This window comes from Mchenga conophoros, linkage group LG22 (genome assembly GCF_057382185.1).
Source record: "Mchenga conophoros isolate Kocher_MC1m ecotype Shallow Benthic linkage group LG22, M_conophoros_male_GT1.1, whole genome shotgun sequence".
Taxonomy (NCBI): Eukaryota; Metazoa; Chordata; class Actinopteri; order Cichliformes; family Cichlidae; genus Mchenga; species Mchenga conophoros.
In genome coordinates this window covers 22,849,457-22,870,744 of record NC_140546.1, presented here as the reverse complement: position 1 = coordinate 22,870,744, position 21,288 = coordinate 22,849,457, and the positions used below count along the sequence as shown (strand labels likewise).

The following is a 21,288-nucleotide window of genomic DNA, read 5'->3' as shown; positions in this document are numbered from 1 at the left end:
TGTAGGGTTTTGTAGACAATTCTAGGAGGGTAGATATTTTTGTGGATATTTTTATCTTGCTTAAGGGCTCTAAACCAGAGATTACATGATGGGCCACATACACTCTACTTTGATCTTAGAAGTCACCAGAAGTTTAACTACACATTTGACTGAGATGTTTCAATATAAGAAAAAAATGTAATTTCAATTTCATTAATAGGAGAGAGAAGCAGCAAAGCCTATTAAAATACAAATAAAAGTCCAAAATGTATGCCCTTCTTATTTGCCAAATCTATCTAGTGGGCCAGACTGGAGTCTTTGCCAGGTTGATTCTGGCTTCTGGACCTTATGTTTGACACCCTGGGTCAACACACCTGAATCACATGATTAGTTCATTACCAGGCCTCTGGAGAACTTCAAGACATGTTGAGGAGGTAATTTATCCATTTAAATCAGCTGTGATGGATCAAGGACACATCTAAAACCTGCAGGGACACCGGCCCTCGTGGACTGGGATTGGGGACCCCTGATCTAGACTCTTTTTGGGGTAGCTAGTTTTGATGATATCAAAAATAGGAAGTCTGTTTTCTCTTGAATATATTAGAACTAAATATCACTTTGCTCGTGGTGTTCAAAGCATGGAAGAACTACTTTTATTCTGCTTAACCACAACATGTCATCGATATCACTCTGTAGAATAACAGTGGATTAATACATCTGTGTTAAGTTTATGCCATAGGTACGTCATGACCACAAACTTTTCTAAAGCCCTACATGCACAATCTTAGAAATGTAGCTACACGTCATGCTAATGCAGGCCTCAGCGACTCTGATAGGCCTGTTTGGTACCATTGATTCCTCCTGTGCATTTCCAGCTCCTCTTACTGCCATGTTTTGAACTAGCTGGAAGAGAATGGATGAAACTGAAGTGAGAAACTCCTCACGAAATAGTGTGTTGGCAACTGCGTTGACCACTTGCATAGGCTGTGTTGTAGGTGTTGCATAGATTCAACACAGAAGCCTAAATCAGACATTGGCTAGATGCACGTTTCTTTTGGTTGGTGGATCAAGACTGGAGAAAGAAAAAGCCTTATTAATATTAAGCCACCTGCTAGGAGGTAAGCTCATGATAGACTCTTATTAAAGCTATTAGTACATGGATTATGTATCCCTTTGATCTTGTGTGACTAGCCTCCTAGTGTTACTTTGCATTTTATAAACAAACCTATGACTTAATCCTTTGGTGTAAGAAATGCACAGGGGGACGTTCATACATGAATTATATAGCAATGAGACATCAAAACCACCAAGGCCCCTGTCAGGTGTTGGCTTTTTTGTAGATACACCCCTAATTTCACACTTACGCCTCCCCCCTCCCATCCCCATCACCCCTGTTTTTTACATTAATATGTATGTATTTAATGATACATAATGATGGGTAATAAAATGTTAGGGTAAGTCAAAAAAGATTTAAAAAAAAGGCCCACATTGCCATGGTAACCACCTGGGCTTCTACAAAGAGCAAAGTGCACATGGCTGTGTAGTTTCATGTTATTACATCTGCTTTAAGGTGTGTGTGTGTATGTGTGTGTGTGTGTCTGCACTTACAGAGGACAGTGAGATGTGAGTAGTGGGGGTTTTTGGAATTGGAAAAAGAGAGAGCAACGTGCATGCTCTCTCTCACACACATGCACGCACGCACACACATACACAGAGAGAGAGAAAAAAAATCACACATGCACTGTAATTGCCCATGCTATTCAGGAGCACTCAGTTGCATTGTGCGGCTTTGGAGCAGGATAAATGGTGGCCGTGGCATCAGGGTAAATCTATTAGGAACCCATGGCCCAGGCTTTGTATCTAAACCTCATTTTGGTTTTGTGGAAGAGAATGGAAATGATATGGGGGCAAAACAGGAAAAAGAGTCATTTTTAAAAGAAAAAAAATCTTTTTTTTTCTTCCAAATATTGTTTAGACTTAGTTTAGATGTGATTCACTTTCTTTTCGTATAGTCGCTGTACAGGCCTGTGCATTGTGATGTGTTATTTTCTTCCTGAACTTTAACAGACAAACGAGTTGATGAGGCAAAAGAGACCAGATGATTATTCTGCAGACCTCACAAACACAGAAGAAACACAATAAGTAGAGATGCGACAGCCTCGGGGCCGTCGCCTGTAGCATGAAAACAGAATTGCGTAGTTTTTTTGTTTTCTCTTTTTAAGCACTCAGCCGTGCAAAGCTCCAGAAAAGAACAAGGAGCAAGACAAAACAAGCCACTTTAGCGGCTGGATTTTCATCCAGCATGCCCGATCTCATGCAAATACACTCGCGAACAATACGTTTCGGTCGGTATATGAGGTGCAGCGTATTTGCAGCTAGTGCGCCTGCTGCTGTTTTTGCCAGGTAGGACTCCATTTCAGCAAGATGAGTGTGGGGACAATAGATTTAGCAGGGGGTCGGATGGGAGGTGGCACGCTCGCTTACTTTTGTGTTGTGCGAGAGAAATTTTTCTTACACAATGTGTGAGTGTGTATCTGAGTGGCTCAATGTTTGTGGAATGGGGGGGGGGGAGCAATGTAAACAGTGAAAATACATTTGTCTGTCTCCCTCTCTGTGACTGTGTAAATCAGGGGATATAGTGACAGTCCTAACAATCTGTTATGTGGAAATCACTTTTCTCCCTCTTATTCTCGCTGTCCCCGTGAGACAGAGAGACAGATAGATAGATAGATCAAGAGAGAGCGAAACAGAAACAGGGCTTTGAGGGTGGAGATGCCTCAATTTCCAGGGACCTGACATACAGGCCTAGAAGACGGTTTAAAGATTTTTCTCTTTCAGTCAACTTATTTATGTCCTCTCTTTTTCTTGTTTGACTTTTCGCACATTCCTCCTATCTGATCATCACTCTCTCTTTGCACTCACATACTACAATGCACTCTGAGCTCCCTCTATTTCATTCGCCTCTTTCCGACTCCCTACCTTTCTATCCGCTCCTTCTTCCCCCTGATATTTTGATAGAAGCATCTGTTCAAGTGTGAAAAAAAAAACACTTCCACCCATAGACTCTTGGAGGTTTGGAAAAAAAAAAAGAAAAAACTTTGTTAAGGGAGCGTGCTGGGAAAATAGCAGTCTTCCAGAGGCTGCGAGCATTCTGGACTTGGACTGGTGGGTGTCCACTCCTAGAAGCCGAACACATACCGCTCACCTGCGTGTGTGTGTGTATGTGGGGTTTTTGGGGTGTGTCTGTGTGCAAGTGTTCTCTAGGTGGGTGGAAGGCTGTCAGTAACAGTGCCAAGATGCCACAGACAGGGGATTATTGAAGCCCCTCTAGGCCCCTCTCCCCCACTACTATCAACGAAGGAGAGCTGTCTTTCTATCAGCCGGGCCACAGCAACACCATGCATTTATGTTACTTGTAAACAGTATTTCCAAGCCTGGGTTTTTTTGTATATTTTTTGTGTATTTAAATGCCTGCTGAGAGAAGACAGAAGTAAAAGCTGGGTGATGAAGATGAGATAAACATATATATGTGGAATATAGTTGTAATGTCAGACAGGCATATCGGAGACAGTTTAAACTGCATTGAATTGGCATCATGACAAAAGTGTCATTCAGCTGTCATCCATAGAAACACATGCAAGCCTTTGTCATGTAATACATCCCATAAATATTGCTGTTTAAAGGATTTAACAAATCCCATGGAGTAAAGTAAGCAAATGAGGAGTATCACATTAGCCCCGTCTTCCGCGGTTCATCCCAGCCTGCAAACATGGATGGGGCAGCCCTGGACACATGCCATAGCAGTTGATGGTTGGTAGATGCTGTTGGTTGATTTGATTATTGAGCGGTCTCGTCAGGGTTTGAGTCTGCATAGCAAAAAATGATGCAACCCTCCCCCCCCCCCCTTTTTTTTTCCCCTCATGGTAATCATTTTGCAGCCGTCATGGCGCTTGCTAATCAACCATCATAAGCTTCATCCCCGGCTGCAGAGTTGTGTGTAAATGCTTATGAGCACGTGGAATGTTTTTCAGTGCGCTTTACGGAGATGCCCCCTGGATCTTGTCTGGACCCCTCCCCACCCCCGTGGTCCAATCCCTTTCTTGATCAACGGCCCTCTCGGTTACACTAATATCCTGATTATCCATGTCTGGGAAAACACAGACGGGATGACCAGCGTGCATGCAAATTGATGCGTGTGAAAAGAACTCCAAAAACACATAGCTGACATTTTCCCTTGTTTCCATCTCAAAACAGCGATTCTCTGTGAGTCTTTGAGGCTGTGCTTGCTTAAATTCCTTTTATTAACCTGCGAGTGTGCTGTGCACGTGTCGCACAGGATCGGCGAGGTGTTGGAGAGTTTGTGAGTATTCCAGCAGTGTGAGCGGCGAGGGTATTAGCCTTGTTTTTAACAGTAGATCCCCGGACTCTGCAGTGAGCTTTTGTGCCCCCTTCCACCTACTTACCATCAGCGGGGGCCTGCTCTTAAGAACTACCTGCTTAGTTAATAAAACAATTAGCCTTGCCTTTGAAACAATGACAGCTGATTTCAGTTGCCGCTGAGGAGAAACCGTACGCTCACTTTTATCCCCTCTCCACACTTCCCTTTGTTCTTGAGCGGCTCCCTTTCCAGCACACACACAATGCCTTTCTCGAAATGTATCGATGCTATCTTTCGAAATGTATTTCTGGGTTTTTATTGAAAGCAGGTATTAATCTGTGTCTTTTGTCGCTGCCGCTTTGCCTCGTTGGGTTTTTCACGAATGTTGGAAGGGAGAAAAAGTAGTTTTGAAGACTGCATTCAAAAGACTATAAAGCTTTTATCCAAGCGCTGCTTTATGAAAGATCTCTGGGATTCATGTTTAAGAATAAGTTCCTAAAGCACTACTTTCTGTCGACGCCTCCTCCTCCAGTCTTCTATACTGCAGTCTTTTTCTGGTTATAAACCTATACTTTGTGTATATATAAATGCACACAAGCCTGAAACCTAAACTCTAAAGGCCAAACAAACACCTCTAAATTTCATCAGTAACATAATTAATTACAACAACAAGGAAAATGCAATCACTGCCCCCCCTCCTTCCTTGCCACACTCCCCCTCGGAAATTGAAATGGGTTTAATAGATGGATGCTCGGGGACTGCTCATTAACGCTGACCCTTCCTGTAATTATCAGATCCATTTGTGAAATTCATAATGGACTTAGGGCAACTGTGAACCAGGGCCTATATAAAGGCTAGACTGCGTGGTCCAGTTCTCCACAGTGGGACTTTCCTGAGGGGGCTCTCAGTGGGCTCACACATAGGCAGTGTTTTTGTGTTTATTTTTTTGCTTGCTGATGGTACATGTGGACGTGTGTACCTCTATTGAGGCTTCTAGGAAAACAGTGACAAAGAGATGAAGTGCTGTAATAGGAAAACTAGACTTTCAGCTCGTCTCATAGTGTTGTGGCAAACAAAGTTCACCCTTCATTTTCTCGTTTTTCGCCATGGCTCCTGTTGGCTTTCACATAATGGCTTCATCTTATATTAAATTTATGTTGATGTCCTTAACTGGCTCCCAAGCCCCTGCACACCTGTCTGCTTGTTTAAAATGGCACACTCTGCATGTGAAACGTCCTATTTTAAGCCTTTTTTGTGTGGTGTAAAGTTGGCCCTCTCAGTGTTAGCTGCCAGCGCAGACTGGGAACACACACTGAGCTTTTAAAAATGTTTTATTTTCTTGCTGTCACACTCGATGATTTTATTACATTCCATATGGAATAACAGACTAAAAGGATAAAAGGCTGCTTGAATTACGTGTTGCGCAGATTGATAGCTTGTCCAAGTGTGCTGGTTTGCCACTGTGTGGCAGTAATTATGACCGTGTCTACAGTTTAATGCTGTGTAAAAATCACTTGTTTTTTTAAATTATTTTATTTAATATTTCATTTCATTAGTGTAATTTACGCTTAAGTCTTTATTATGTATTACATGGCTAATTGAATATCAAAGACTCAATGATCACATGCGTAGCCGATGAAGTATTTATACAGGGAACCTGAAACACAACGTACCACAGTAATGAATCAGCTCAAATGGCAGCATTTAACCGTCTGTTACAGACCTACTTATCCTCTTTCCCTCTGTCCTTCTCTCTCCTAGCTTGATCTCCTTTCAGGAGTTTGTAGCATTTGAATCGGTGCTGTGTGCCCCAGACTCACTTTTCATGGTTGCCTTCCTGCTGTTTGATAAAACGGGCATTGGGATTACCACTTTTGGTAAGTAACTCTGCATCTGATTTACAAGTTAACCTTTAGCTGTAGTTAAGTTTGCACAGACGCATCTACTGTGCAAATCTGATGTAAATGCCAGACAATCAATTTCCGTACCACAGTTTTTTTTATTAAACATATTTTATTTTTACTAAACATAATTCTGATCCTGATTCTGATGCATGTAGTAGATATTGTGATAAACTTTAAAAGTGTATACTGATTCACTGCTCAAAGTAAAAAGCTCAGAAAGTTATGATCACTTCTGGTACAGACGCGTATTTTGTGCTCATTTTAAACTGTTCCTGTTATGGTATTGATATTCTTATCACACGTACCGCAGTTTCAATCATGAGAAAAGCATCGTTGTCTTTGTTATATATTGTCAGGTAAGTCATTTGCTCGACACATGTGTTCTTAGTTCAAGTAAAACAAAATCTGGAGAGACAAAAAAAGATACACTGGGAAAACCTTTTCTACTCTTTCTAATGTTGCAGTTTCCTCAGGTTGTGCGTTCGTATCATGTTGAGGATGATACCAGCTCACAAAACTAATCAGGACTTAATAGAAGTGCCGGTTTATTGAATCGTAGCAATAATGTTATTATGTAAAGTGAGACAAAGTTCAGGTCTGAACACTGAACCTCATTCGCTGACATTTACCAAAGACTTATTCAGGCAGCGCGCTCCTCTTAAATGTGCCCTGAAGAAGTTTTCGTGCAGTCCTCCTTTGTTTATGTGGAGGTGCGGGGAGTGGAGGGTTGGGTGGGGGGGGGAGTCTGACCTCAACTTGTCTGTTCTGTTAGAGCTGCATCCACAAACAAAAATACTGTACGTGGTCTGGTAGCTTATCTGCAGAAATGAGGTTAGGGTCGGCGTTGGAGAGGTTTGGCAGAAACTACGGGATGCAGATGAAGATGGAGGAAGGGGTGGGTGGCTCTGTGTGTGTGTGTGTGTGTGTGTGTGTGTGTGTGTGTGTGTGTGTGTGTGTGTGTGTGTGTGTGTGTGTGTGATTGGCACCATTACTGTGATGCCTGGAAGCTCGTAGGTGAAAAGGGAAGACATTTGTACTCGTTGCTCATTTCACATTTGCCTAATTGATTTAAACAAGTCTAATGCCAGCCTTCTGTAGGTGTGCGAGGTGTTGGCACATTAGGCTTGATTTGAAATGCAGTGCACACATCCCGCTCGCAAACAGGGGAAGAGTAAGTGAATTTCATTTTAATTGTTGCTGTCGACAGGGTGCAAGATCATTGCGGGTGATTATATATGCACATATGTAAATTTTCATATTTAAAAGGATCAATTAGAGTGACGTTGTCTTGGTGGCAATTAAAAGGTCTGCTGTTTTTCTGCGTCTCCCAAAGGTTAATGAATATCCCAAAACTTGCGAGTTATGAGACTTGCGTACGAGTGGAAAATTGTACGAAAAACATAGCACACATCGTGCAACGCATAAACACTGGCTGCAGCGTCTGCCACTTGCATCGGGCGACCGTGTTCACCAAGAAAAGCAAATAACTGGTGGCTGAGATTATAGGCTTGTCAAAGTTGCTTTATTGTGACACACTGCAGATTTTTTTTTTTTTTTTTTACTCCTGCTCTCTTTTTCACTATTCATGCCACTCATTTGATTAAACAGCCTCACCAAGCCAGGCACAGAAATAAGAACTCCTTTCTTTTATTACCTATTAAAAGCATTCATACCTGCAGCTCGTGCCGCATTAAAGCCCTGTTTGTTTTCCCCGTGTAATAAATGTCTGTAGTCTGATTTCTGTTTTTTTTTTCCAAATTTCATTTAGTTTTTCTGTCAGGCCATTTTTATTTTTTTTATTATTATTCGATAATAACCCGAGCAGTTTTGTGTTAAGTACAAGGGCGGCGCATTGCTCAGAATTTGTAGCACGTAAAAAATATAAATGCATAATTTGCTGGAAAGTTGACTTCATAAAAACTGCAACGTAACATAGCGTATAAATGCAGTTGTAGCTCCGCCAGAAAGACAAAAAAACAGAAGAAGAAGAAGAAGAAAGGTGGGGAGGGAAAAAAAGACTTAAAGAGGTCTGAGTGTTGACAGGTCTATAAAAGCTGATAATATAAACGTCACACTCGGGAGCGGCCTGTCCTTTAAAGAATTAAAGGCTGTATATTTATTGCCTCATTAAAGTGTAAAGAAACACACACATACACACACACACACAAGCTGTCTTCCTTCAGAAGGTAATGCTGGGCTGAAGTAAATATTACCTTTCTTTTCTCTCCCTCCCTCTCTCTCACTCACTCTCTATTTCCCTCCCTTTCTGTAAAAAAAAGAAAAAAGGAAAAAAAATAGTTTCTTTCCTCCTTTTTCCTTTCTCCACTCCTTCAGCGCAGCCTGTTTGGTAATAAGAAACAGGTCGCTCTATTGGTTTGTTTTTGTTTCTTTAGTAAGGCTGTAATTTAGGACTCATGTTCAGTGTCTCTCCACTCCACTGGCTGCAGAGGCTTAGAGGGTTCAGGCAGAGGAACATAAGTGAGAAGAAAAGCCTTTCCTTCTCAATACAGAGCCTACACAGCTCGAACAAGTTCTGCCATGTGTCATTCACCACTGATTTAGGGGAACTTAAGTCTCAATCAGAGCAGAATTGTATTCGCGAGATTGACGTTGACATTTTGTCAGCAACAATTGCACATTTTTTATTTTATTTCTTTATTTATTTTGGAGGGGGGGGAAATGAAATAATTACTAATGTTAACCAGAAGTCAGGAAACACATGCTATTTGTTAAGGCTTGACTCACACGACTTTGCAGCATTCAGATTTGAGGTCTTAATTAGAGCAAACTAAAAACCTGAACAGGAAGAAACCGTGGATGGATTTTTATTTAATGGAGGCCTCATACGACGCACGGCCATTAGCCTTAAAAGTGCGGTGCGATCTGTAATTGTTAAAGGTTTTTGAAAAGCTGGCATGCTTTTGCTTTGCCTCGCTGGTTGCTGCATTTTGTTTAAATAGTCTCTGTTTTACAAGAAGTCAATAGGGCAGCAGAGCAAGGTTCATTTACCAAGTTTCTTTAAAAGTCGAAGGCACTTGTGCTTAAGTGCTTCCATGTTATCAAAGTTATTCTAGAGCGAGTCTCGCCTCTTGGCAGCCATACTGAAACTTGTATGGGCAGTTATTTTGTAGAAGAACTACTTTATTGTCATCTGGAACATGCAATAGTTAGCGCACATTAGGTTGAAATTTCTCTGTATTTACTTGACTTTTCTTTCAGTGGACACCAGGACATAACTGCATGTTTACACTCAGCAGTCAGATGTGAAAACTTTGCACAAACGTGCAGTTTTTGCAAATTAAACTTCTACTACCATCTTTGCTGTTTCAGACGTCTCCTGTAGTTCTCAGTTTGGGATTCTTGGAGTGCCAATTTAGGATTCCACTAGTAAAATATGAGCTGTTAGAAAATGACACATATTCACAGATGAACCCACACATTATCAACTTCTCCCTTATTTCCCAAGAGGTCACCACAGTGGATAGATCCACATATTTGTTTTGGCACAGATCTTTGGGCTCGGGGCCGGCACAAGGGGTGAATTTGTTCACCACTACTCCGTGGAGTTGCTATAGTTACAGATGGACCTAATCAACAGAATATAGTTAGAAGTAACTTTGGCCTGAGCACTTGCAGAGGTTAATTAACAATATACTAATGATGACAAATAGCATTGTTATTGTAATATCAATGGTCTGCAGGATCAACTTATTGCATCTTGTTAATGGAGGAAATAAATAATATTACAAATAATGTTTTATCTCATTTATTGTCTCCTCTGTAGAGGATGTGAAGCAGGTTTTTGGCCAGACGACCATCCACCAGCACATCCCCTTCAACTGGGACTGTGAGTTTATACGGCTGCACTTTGGCACCAAGAGGAACAAGCAGCTCAGCTACGGAGAATTCACCCAGTTCCTCCTGGTAGGTTTCATGCCGAGCTCCTGCTCTCTTTTTTTTTTTTTTTTTGTGTCCCGTTTGGATCTTTAGCCATCAGAATTGTTGTCTTAAGGCCAAGAAAGATGCCAAGTGGATTTATTTTACCAAGTGGATCATCATGGCCTTGCCATATTGGTCCATTTGATTGACCTTTATTATAATTATGAATTTATTTTATTTTCAGTTGCTACAAACGGGACAGACATGACTGGGGATAGGACAGGGAGAAAGAATGAAAGAAAGAGAGGGAGAGAAAGAAAACCAAAGGGGAGAAGAGACGGTGAGAAGGGGGGGAAGAAAGAAAAAAAAACAAAAAACAAACAAACACCTGGATCACCTGTATGGAGAAAAAAAAACAGAAGAGAAAGCAAACAACAAAGAGCAACATAATAATAAAAAAAACAGCACCATCTAAATAAACTAGCTAGCAGTAGATAACAGTAGATACTAAATAATAAACGATATTGTGCAGCACACAAGATAGACAGCGCACAATGTGCTTTGAGGCAGCAGCCAAGAAAGGTGTAGTCCGCGTCTGTGAACACCCGTGTGTACACCTGTGTGCACACCTGTGTGGATCAGCATGCTTGTATTCCAAAGGTTTCTCCATGTAACGATCTGCTAGGGAGTGTGGGGAGCCATAGCCCCGTCCCCCAGGGTATGAAGCAGGTATAGAGGAGATCCAGGCCCCAGATATCCAGAGGCCCCAGAGTACAAGGACCCGAGGAGGACCACCAAAGGGGGGGGAACCGTGCCACCCTCCTGGGAAGAGCTGAGTAGAGCCCCAAAGGAGAGGTCACCCCGCAGCTACGGAGCAGAGGCCAGAGGGGGTTGCAGTGGCGTGCCCGCGGGCTCTGCCAGCAGCCAGCTGTGCCAGAGAGGGCCGAGCTTCAGGCCCAGAGGCCTGAGGGCACTCCACCCCCCGGAAGGAGCCCGACCGGGCCACAGGCGCCAGGCCCCGCCAATCGGCCACCAGGAGTGAGCCGGTACATACATGAGCGCCCAGCCCCAGACGACAAGGACCACCAACACACCAACGTCTGAGGGCATCAGCCACCGGCAGGGAGTGTGGTGAGGGGAGATAGGCCTCCGTACTTTAGAGGGCCTGAGATGTACCCAGAGAGGTTGAGTCTAAGACCCAACCTGACATATAGACACAGACGAACAGGCACACGCAGACACAGACGTGCATTCCCACCCCATATGCACAACCAAATACTCGGCACTCACCCAACGTGTAGACAGACACAAATAGACACTGCACAGACAGTCGCACTCCCCAAACATACTCTATATCCCAGGTCCAGGTCCCCCCGCCCTCAGAGGGGCAAGCCGCACCTAGACCCAGGAGATATAACCCTTCTCTCTGGGGTAGAGGCAAGCGGACCACCTCCTTATCTGCAGTAGCAGGGAGGCCCCGCATCCCAGACCCCAGTCTGACGGCCAGCACCTCCTCCCAGCCCCCCAGCCCTGACGGCTAACAAAACCGGGGTGAGCTCCTGCTCTCTTTGTCTGCTTGGCTGATATGAAATCACATTCTTTATATTGTGTTTTCCCTTTTTTGTCTAGCTGTGTTGTTTTCATCAAAGAGTAGGCAATAAATCTTCACCAACTGATTTATGCACATGTACACTTTGTCTTATACTCCTGTCATCATGTAACTGTATTTTTTTGTCAGTCCTTGGACACACTAACACACAGTCACATGTTTTAAGGGTTTTTTGGGGTTTTTTACTGGTTCTATCACTCTCCAGCACAGTCCTCCACATTGTCCAGATTAGTCGTTAATGAAACACTGAGGTTATGCTTTTGGGACATTTTCTGCATTTGTTTTCCATTAGCTGACATGCACGTAGCATTACTCCATTCCGCCTATTCTGAAGCAGGTAAAGACACATTTCGGCCTCCATAAATAGTGTAGTACAGTTGGAATATTTCTAGTGTATTTGTGGCGTGTGAGCCATTTTCCAATATGATGTCTAGACTTAAATCGGGCCTAAGCAGGGGAGAGGTGGTGGAGCTGGTGGGAGAGAGGGAGGGCCTGAGCTGTGCCAAGTTTGCATCCACACTCACCATGTATCTGAATGAGCTTTTTATATTACACTTAACTTGGACCAGATGGCTTAAACACAGCGGGCAGCAGCAGATGGATATTGGGACATTGTTATAAGCGCATAGCAGTGTCTCTGCATAACTACAGTTCCACGTACGGAATCTGTCCTTGTCTCACACTGTCTCTACTGTACTGTATGTGTAAGCATCAGCACGCATGCCTCGTGTTTACTTCAGTGTTTGCGTATTTGCGTATGCTTGTTTTTGCCTGTGTGCGCGCGGGAGTGCAGCTGTGTGGCGTTGCGGCCAGTAGATGCTGTACTTTGCATTGACAGCATGCCCAGTTCTCTCCCAGTCACTCAGTCAGTGGTTTCCAGCTCCTCACAGCAGCAGGCTCGCAGCCAGCCGCACTCATTGCTCAACTATGAAATGCACGTTTCCTGCTCATGCTGTCTGCGTTTGATCATTTTTCATAGCTTTTGATAAATGCCTTAATAAACGACAGAAGAAAGTGAAGTTTGTGTTACAGCTTTTCTGCTGGTCTGCTGATACTTGTAAAAATCCACAGTACATATTTGTCATGTTGGTTTTTAATCATGTTTTTCTTTTTTATTATAACTGTGACTTAAGTATTAAGCCTCCAGCAATATTTGCTCACTGCATTATTTGTATGTTGTCAGCTACAGTTATAAATAACAGGATTTCTTGACCCAAAATTCAAATCTGTGCAATTGCATCATACTTTCAGTTTGCTGTTATGCTGTTATGTTACAACACGCTTATTAATAGAGAGACAGTTAAATTTAATCCCAAAGTACACTGTGCAACCATAAAAGTTCTCAAAGTTGGGAACACCAACCCACACATCATGTTGTGTATTTCTCTAATTCCCTAACATCCATTCCCACCCACCCTTGTCTCCCCCCCCCCCCCCCCCCCCCCCCCCCCAAAAAAAAATGTTCTCATCCTTTATTCCCTCCACCTCTTCCTGCCATACATGCATGTGTTTATTGTGTTTTTCTGCCATTGTAACCACGCCACTGCCAGATGCTCACAAGATGGGATTATCGGGGAAAACGTTTGCGCCGCATATTTCTCACAAGGGCTCTCTCTGGCCAATTACTGTCTTGATGGAAGCCAGAGATTCTCACCAATTACATGCATTTTTCCCGTCTCACACATGGACGCCGGCCAAGGCTCGGCTCGCACTGTCAGCGTGCTGTTGTCCCTGGCAGCGGTATTGCCGATGTCCAGAGAAGTGGCACATAGTAGCTCATATTATAAATTCTGGCAAGTAAAGGGCTTGAATTACGTGAAGGGGACACCACATGTCCCACTTCTTTCCTAAGCACTCAAAAAGTGAATTGTTGGCATTACTCAGATTTTTAAAAGCCCCAATTATATGTTTGACTCGACCAAGAATCAGTGGGCAGCCCTTAACATCACTGGCACATGTTTAAATGGACCGTTGTGCTTCTTCCTCCGATAACTTTGATAACTTTACAGTTTTTGGTGCCGTTTAGAAGCTTGCTTGGGGAATGAGAGAGGAGCAATCCCACTCTGCTCATTTCTATTGTTTAACTTTTGAAAAAGGAATCCCAGCCATTAAAAACAAACAGAGGTGGGTTGTCATATGTTTTTATTCTTGTCCAAGGGCAATTAAAGCTACTAGGAATGCCTTGACAGTCTCTCCCTGGGTGTCTTAAGCCCCTAGCTTTATGTCTCCTGCCTCCCTCGCTCCCCTCCCAAATAAAAACCACGTCCCAGAAACACTCGCACAGTTACAAGTTAAGATTTTAGGAGGCCGAGACTATAAACTTCTCCATTGCCTGCACCGCAGTTGTTTGTTGCTCTGTGTGGTTGGCGTGTAGCTTTTCAGACTCGGGACTGAAGAGAAATGGGATCTAATTTTTGTCTTCTTCTTCTTTCATGTACAGATGGACACAAATGCACAGATCAGTGTTTCCTGCGATGTTAAGAGACACACAGTCATGCTTGCAAAACGAAACGCTTCTCCCGTTTGTTTTTTTTGTTTTGTTTTTGTTTTGATTGTAGATATTCAGCTCCCCTCCCCCTCCCCAAATCTTTTTCTCTTCCCAGTTTATGTCTTACCAAAGTGTTTTGACCTACTCACAACCGACCAAAGAAGTGAGTCACGACACTCAGGATGCTGACACTAAAATATCTCACCTTATTTACTTTGGAAGTGTTTACATGCGTCAATCTCTCTTCATTTCCTTGCTTTCCACTCACTTATGCACTCTCCAGAGCCCCTGCTGTGCTCATAGGTGATACTGACACATGCCTGCTACATTTACTGCTTTTTTTCTTCTTCTTCCTCCTCTTCTTCTTCTTCTTCTTCTTCTTCTTTTTTTTTTTTTTTTGCAAATGTAGCTCTTTTGTTGCAATGTCTATTCTTACTCCCCTCCGGTCTCCACTCAGCTTTGTGTAAATGTCACTCTTCCCCAGTCGTTTCTCTCGGGCGCCTCGATTTTAGAGTTCGATCGGTTATGCTGTCAGCGAAATATCACTCAAAAATTCAACACAACAATAAGTCATAGTCTCATAGGTTTTTGTGTTGTGGTTATACCTTTTTTAAAGAGTTCTCTTAACAACAATAACATCTGAATCAATCAGCTGAATAACGTGCATGTTCAAGATTTAATCAGCCCCCATATGTTTTGTCCAACGTGACTTTAAAAAAATGATATTCATTTATTTAAATCTTAATTTTTACTTTCTTCCTGTACAAATATTGTTAGCCAGTCCTAATACTTTAAGAAATGTAATTCAAAAATCTTTCTTAATTAATTTTATAATATTCAAGTAAATATCAAGAAAATTAATTTGACACTTCAGTTTGATTGTTTCTTTACATATATGTAGCGCTGGAGCTGAAACATGTATTTTTATTGTTGGTTACTCAGCTGTCTTATTTTTTTCTTAGCAGTTATTATGCATAATATGAACAAAAAGCATGTGTTAGGATCTTGAACATGTTCATGTTCCATATTAGAAAACTGACCAGTTTTGGTGAGATGAGACGTAATTAACCCATACACAGTAAAGTGTTCAGCTTCGTTATTTAACAGTAAATCTATGATTTTTTTGTGTATCATTTTTAATATATTTGATAAGCAAAAATACCTTTTGTCTATGAGTAAATAAAACTCCAATTAAAACAAGCTAATAACTCATTTTAAGACACTGTTGATTTTTCTTTTGGCTCTGACTAAAACCTCTTTTTGAGCACCAAAATAACCCCGTGCATTCCCTATATATGCACTTTCCTGAGGTCTTGTAATGTGTCAGAAACCTCATGCACAAAAATACATCAGGCTCATTGTCTTTTTCTTTTTTTTTGCCTTCATATGTTTTTTGACCTGAAGGCCTTCATACACCGCAGGTGAGTCAGACACTCACAAGCTAGCTTTATCTTGCTGTTTTTTTTGTTTTTTTATTGGCCTGAAATCCCCGTCTTTTGCTGATAGATAGAGGAAGCATTGATGTCAGCGGTTTGTTTACAGCCTCTCTCTGTAGACTTGTGGTTGCAGGTACTGATAATGGCTGCTAATTTTCAAAGGCCTTGTGGGATCTGTCCCCACCACAGCCTGCTGTTGTCCCTCTGGACCTATTGTGCATTTGTGTGTGTGTGCATGAAGAGAGACAAAGTGAGCAGTTGGGCGATTAGCTGTCTTGCCCCAGTGTGTGTTTGTATGTTTCTCCCTCAAGTGGATTTAATGTGGATTTAGGGAGAGTGTGAAAAGCCCAAGCGACGCCTCACAGTAGGCAAGCCCCTGTGCTGGAGGAGAGGAGACGAGGCTAAAGCCTGGCTAAACACTGGCACTGAGAGTAGTGGTGGAGGGGGTGGGGGGCAGATGGCACTGTGGGGGCCCATGAAAGCAAATGGTGTGTCATTATTCATAAGTGTTTATGTGGATTTTTAATTTATAAAGGCAACTCAAAGAGGTGTCTGACCCACATATGTGCACAATAATATCAATTTAGTGTACGCACTTGCCTCCCCTCCTTCCTCCTCACCTCTCCATTCTGCAGGAGATGCAGCTGGAACACGCGCGACAGGCTTTCATCCAGCGTGACCAAGCCCACAGCGGCTCCATCTCAGCGCTGGACTTCAGGGACATCATGGTTACCATTCGGCCGCACATGCTCACACCCTTCGTAGAGGAATGCCTCGTGGCGGTGGGTTTTTCTTTTTTTCCCTTTTTTTTGGCTCTGTGGTTTTCTCATCTATTTGTTTTACTGTCGTCCACAAGAGCCACAAAGTCAGGTTGGTTAAAAATAGCAAGTCACTGGTGTCTCTTGGAAACTATCCTCAGTCATGATATGTTAAAACAATAAAAGGTTGGATGCATCAGGTGTTCCTTAGCACCACCAATTGGAAAAATTAGGCTTTTTTTTATCCACCACGATGCATTTTTTTCTCATTCGTAGATTATTCATGTATGCATATCTTTAAATAAGTCATTCTAAATGTCGTGATAAATTCCAAATGTGCAATGATGCACACTTTGGATGCAGAAGCATGCACGGTATTGTCAGCTCATATGCACTATATGATGATTTGGTTGCTGAAGTCAGCAAGCAAGCCAAAGCAGCCTGTCATTACTGTATTCTCCATAAAAGAGGTAAAGTCAAGATTCTTTTCTTCTATCTCACCACTTATTTCTTGTGCTTTTTTTCCTTCTCTCTTTTCTCACAGCCCCACAAACCGAACACTGTGGCTTTCTCTTTTCCTCTTCTGGCCATCTCTCATTCTTCTTCCCCTTTATCTTTTTTCCCCTGCTACCTCTCATCTGTCCCTTGCTCTCTTTCTCTCTTCCTCCCTCCTTTCCTTTTTTCTTTCCTCTCTCTCAGCCGCCCCTCTATCTCTCCCTTCCCCCTTCCCTCCCTTCCCCGTGTCTCTCTCTCTCCCTCCCAACATGTCATTAAGTCTAACCTCTCTGGCAGTGTCAAAGCCAAGCAGGAGAGCTGAATGGGGAAGATAGAGATAGATGGAGACTGGAGCTTTACAGTCCATCATCTCTGCCTGTGCGCGCGCGCGTGTATTTGTGCGCCTGTGCGGGCTCTCTGTTTGTTTTGAACTCTGAGATGTTTGTCTTTTTTTTGCCTCTTGTCTTTTCTTTCTGCGTGTTAGTGTTTTCGTTGCGCGCGTGTGCGTCTTGTGTCTGCGTCCATGTCTTGCCCCATTTCATAAACACCTTGTAGACTCTGTCATTTTCTCTGCTGTGTTTACCTCACCGACCAGACATCTTGGTGTGCTGTTAGTAAACTCTCATGCACGCGCGCTCCCACACGTACACACACACACACACATACGCACACATGTATCACAAAACCTCATAAACACTGCAGACACATTAAAGGCAGTATCATAGCAGAGCATAGGCAGTGAGACGGCAACCTTTAATTCACTCACCAAACATGGTAATTGATTAGCGCCTCACTCTTTTTCACCAAAATACCATTCTCCTCTCTCCACTGTGGGAAGATCCATGTCTGTACACTCACAGATATGAACAGATGCAAAAGTGTCTCCCTTGTTAGAGCAGTTTCACCTAAGCCAGAGCTTCCCTCCCTTGTTGCGACCATGTTGAGCAGCAGGCGACCTCTCTGAATGCGTCTGTAAAGCAAACAGTGCCATCTAGTGAACGGAAGCTCAACATTTTCTCCTCACTTACCCCTTCAGGCCAGCACAGTCGCAGTGATCTTCTAACTCAACAGTACCCCACAGTAGTCGTACTTGAACGCATATATTTTTTTAAACATACAGCATTTAGAGCTGCTCCTCTAAGCCTCTGAGAGCCTCATTTAATAAAGATGGGATCGTGGTTCGCGTAAAAGAGGCTGTGGGCAGCCTGGAATGTCCTCTAGAGCCCGGCATCTATTTTTAATCTGTTACCTTTTTTTTTTTCTATTTTCTTTTCTTTTACCACTTCCTCCATCTCATAAAGAAAGTTAATTAAACTCCCTTAGAGTGCGCATCATGTGATGGAAAAAGTAGCGGGTGAAACAAGTTTGCTTCTCCCTGTGGAGAAATGCTAGAGAGGAACGCGGCTAATTAGCCACCATGTTTTACGCTGTGTGTATTTTCATAACAGTAACATCCAGATGCACGGCTGTGTTGAAGTTTATTTTTCTTATTTGGTTGCTTGTTAAAGTACCCCTCTTCTTTCTTGCCCAGGTTGCAGGGGGTAGCACGTCTCATCAGGTCAGCTTCTCCTACTTCAACGGCTTCAACTCGCTGCTCAACAATATGGAGCTGATTAGAAAGATCTACAGCACTCTGGCTGGCCACCGCCGAGATGTGGAAGTCACTAAAGGTACCCGGGGAGAACTTCCCACTCCCCTCCCTGTATATATAACACATACCTATTATAACTGAGATGGCAAAAAAAGCAGATTCACATTTATGTAATACAGACCACAGTCACAAAACAAATGTAAGTATGCAGCACATGCACAGTAATGCGCTTTCCAGATAGGTATGTCTATGTGCGTTGTACAGGGCTTGGAGACTTGTTTTTGTTTGGGTTACTTCCTTCCCAGTGGCATTTAAATGGGCATGCTGGATTCAACCCAGCACACGTACTGCATGCCCACAGTCCCTGATGGTGCCTGTCTTGTCTATTACATATCCTGGCAGTGATCTGAGGAACACAGGAAAAACTTCATTTCATTTGAAAAACAAAGAATAAAAGTGGGTAAAATTCTGCTCCTTGCTTTTGAGTCTGTGTTGTTTAACCCTGTAGATCCAGTGTCATTTATATGCTTAATACTAACTCCACAGTCTACATTACTGTAAAGCAAATATGCAAAGCTACAGCATAATGAAAAAAGACGCTTTTCTTTATTGAAAAAAAAAACATACTGTTGTATTTCTCATAACTTATTTTATATGTATCTTTCTGTCTCCATTAGTTAGTTCCTTTAAATCTCTCTCCCTTGTTTGCCCCACTTGCTGTCTCTCATTCCTTTCTTCAGTACTTGGCAGGGCTAATGGCTTTCAATGTCTTTCTCCCTTTTGCCATCTTTTTCTTTTTGACTCCCTCTTGAGCTCTAGTTGTCTTTAAGAAACCATTCTGACCTCTCTCCACATGGCTCCAGGCCACTAACGGAGCCTTATGATGCTATCTGAAGCCTTATCAGGGGTGTGGACTGTACCCGACCCAGACCAAAAGCCCGTACACTCTACAAACTGTTCCCACCAAGGGTACACGAAGGCCTGGGCTTGGCTCGACCCAGGGTGGCCCGCAGCCAGCCAGGCCTTCACGGCCACCGCCTATCTACTCTCCACTCCCGAAGTCATTAAGGCCTCCTTGGGGACTGCGAATGCTCAGCTCCACACAAATAGCGCACACACATCTGCATGTATCAAGACTGTGTACATGTTGCAACACACGCTTCTCTAGCATTTCTCACATAACGCTCAAGCATTAAAATGCATTAACACAGCCAAGCATGCACACATGTGTAATAATCCTGATTGATTCCTGATGTGCAACAAGGCCACTGTTTTGCAGAGACACCATTACAGTGCTCACAAAGCTGTACGCGTATATTTGGGCGTATGCACACAGGGGACCTATATAGGAGATGCACTATTTTGGGCTAGCAGTGCACTGCCACAGAACAAGTCACGACTGTGTACCTTTAGGCCCTTTCAGACATACGCTCCTTTTCATTAATGTGATGGCATCATGTTGGCTTTTTTTAAAACCTAGCCTCTTTTTGCATGAAAGTCCAAACTTACAATCCTGCTTGTCCGGCCCGTTAACAGTTGTGTGTGATTTTTAACTTTGCACAAGAATGAGTGCATGCAGGCACATTAACACATTGGCATTCACAAGACTGAGACATCATCGTGTCTCTTCTATTTTTTTGGTCAATGCCCTATGTATTTATAATGCAGGGCTAAAAAGGTTTTTCATTAGACACCTGCTTTCTGTCTGTCTCACAGTCACATGCTACCCAAACTAATGTCATAGAAGGCTCGAAGCTGCCCGTTCGGGTAAAAATGGCTGAACAGACATTTTCTGCACACAGCAAAATGTCTGAAGTGTTCTCGCTTTGGCACAAACATCTGTCCATGAACATTACAGAGTGCCTTTAGTTTCTGTAGGAGCACACTGACCTCTTCAAAGTCAGCAAGCATAGTTTTACATCCCGAGTTTTTCTCTTGTCCACTTTGCTCTACAGTTTATTTATTAGATGTTGAAATCTTTATCTTTGCTACAATGACAGTCTTTGACAGATCGGATTAACAAGACTTCTAATTTTTTTGACTTTGGTTAGTTTGCTGTGAGTTCATTGCATTCATGTGGCATGAAACGGCAACGTGAGCCACTCATAAGCCGTTCTTATGTCACAGAGTTACATTTAAGCACAAGGCGCAGCATTAGTAACTTCATTAATTACTTATAATTAATTATACCTGACATGTAAGTCAGGATCTAGCAGCAAATCACTCTGCATACTTGATCTCTTGATGACAGAGAGTAACAGTTTATAAGCTAGTCTTTAATTATTGTCTCATCGGTTTACTAAAGTATGTTTGGATGATGCGACTTCTGTAATTATCAGTGTAATTTTCTTAACACTGATATTCTAATATCAGTGTTAAGAAAATTCCGACCTCGGTCGGCTGGGTGTCTTACACATAACATTATGTAAGTACTTTGGCTTATTGTCATGGGAGTGTTTGAATGAAGCCGTAATAGTAAAAGGGACCTTCTGTCTAAACAGCAGAATAAATCAGTTTAACAGGCCAATGAAGCCAGCAATGTTACATGTCCTAAGCTGAGGAGAGATGTCTGGCTCTTACTAACAACAGATCTAAAACGTAAATTGTTGCGATCAGATTTTTGACCTTTTTTGTCTGCCACCAATCAGTCCAGACTGAGATGACTCAAAAAATCTTTTGCGCAGACATCCCATGTCCTCATGGTTTGAGACCTGTTTACTATTAAGCTGATTGGCATGAAATTTTATGGAAACACTCGTGGTTCAGATTTA

The 21,288-nt window shown here is 42.6% G+C and overlaps 1 protein-coding gene across 6 annotated transcripts in view; it reads left to right on the top strand.

The window, feature by feature from the left end:
- slc25a13 (solute carrier family 25 member 13) overlaps nucleotides 1-21,288 on the top strand; it is a 55,387-nt gene that overhangs the window by 2,023 nt on the left and 32,076 nt on the right. For 3 of the 6 annotated variants that reach the window (XM_085262855.1, XM_085262860.1, XM_085262856.1), the window contains exons 4-7: nucleotides 6,119-6,234; nucleotides 10,046-10,185; nucleotides 16,309-16,455; nucleotides 18,458-18,596. In XM_085262855.1, the coding sequence (XP_085118981.1) occupies nucleotides 6,119-6,234; nucleotides 10,046-10,185; nucleotides 16,309-16,455; nucleotides 18,458-18,596 (542 nt within the window). Of the gene's footprint in view, nucleotides 1-6,118; nucleotides 6,235-10,045; nucleotides 10,186-10,384; nucleotides 10,481-13,209; nucleotides 14,401-15,641; nucleotides 15,659-16,308; nucleotides 16,456-18,457; nucleotides 18,597-21,288 lie in introns of those variants that run through there. The other 3 variants (XM_085262859.1, XM_085262858.1, XM_085262857.1) reach the window with 3 other exon arrangements.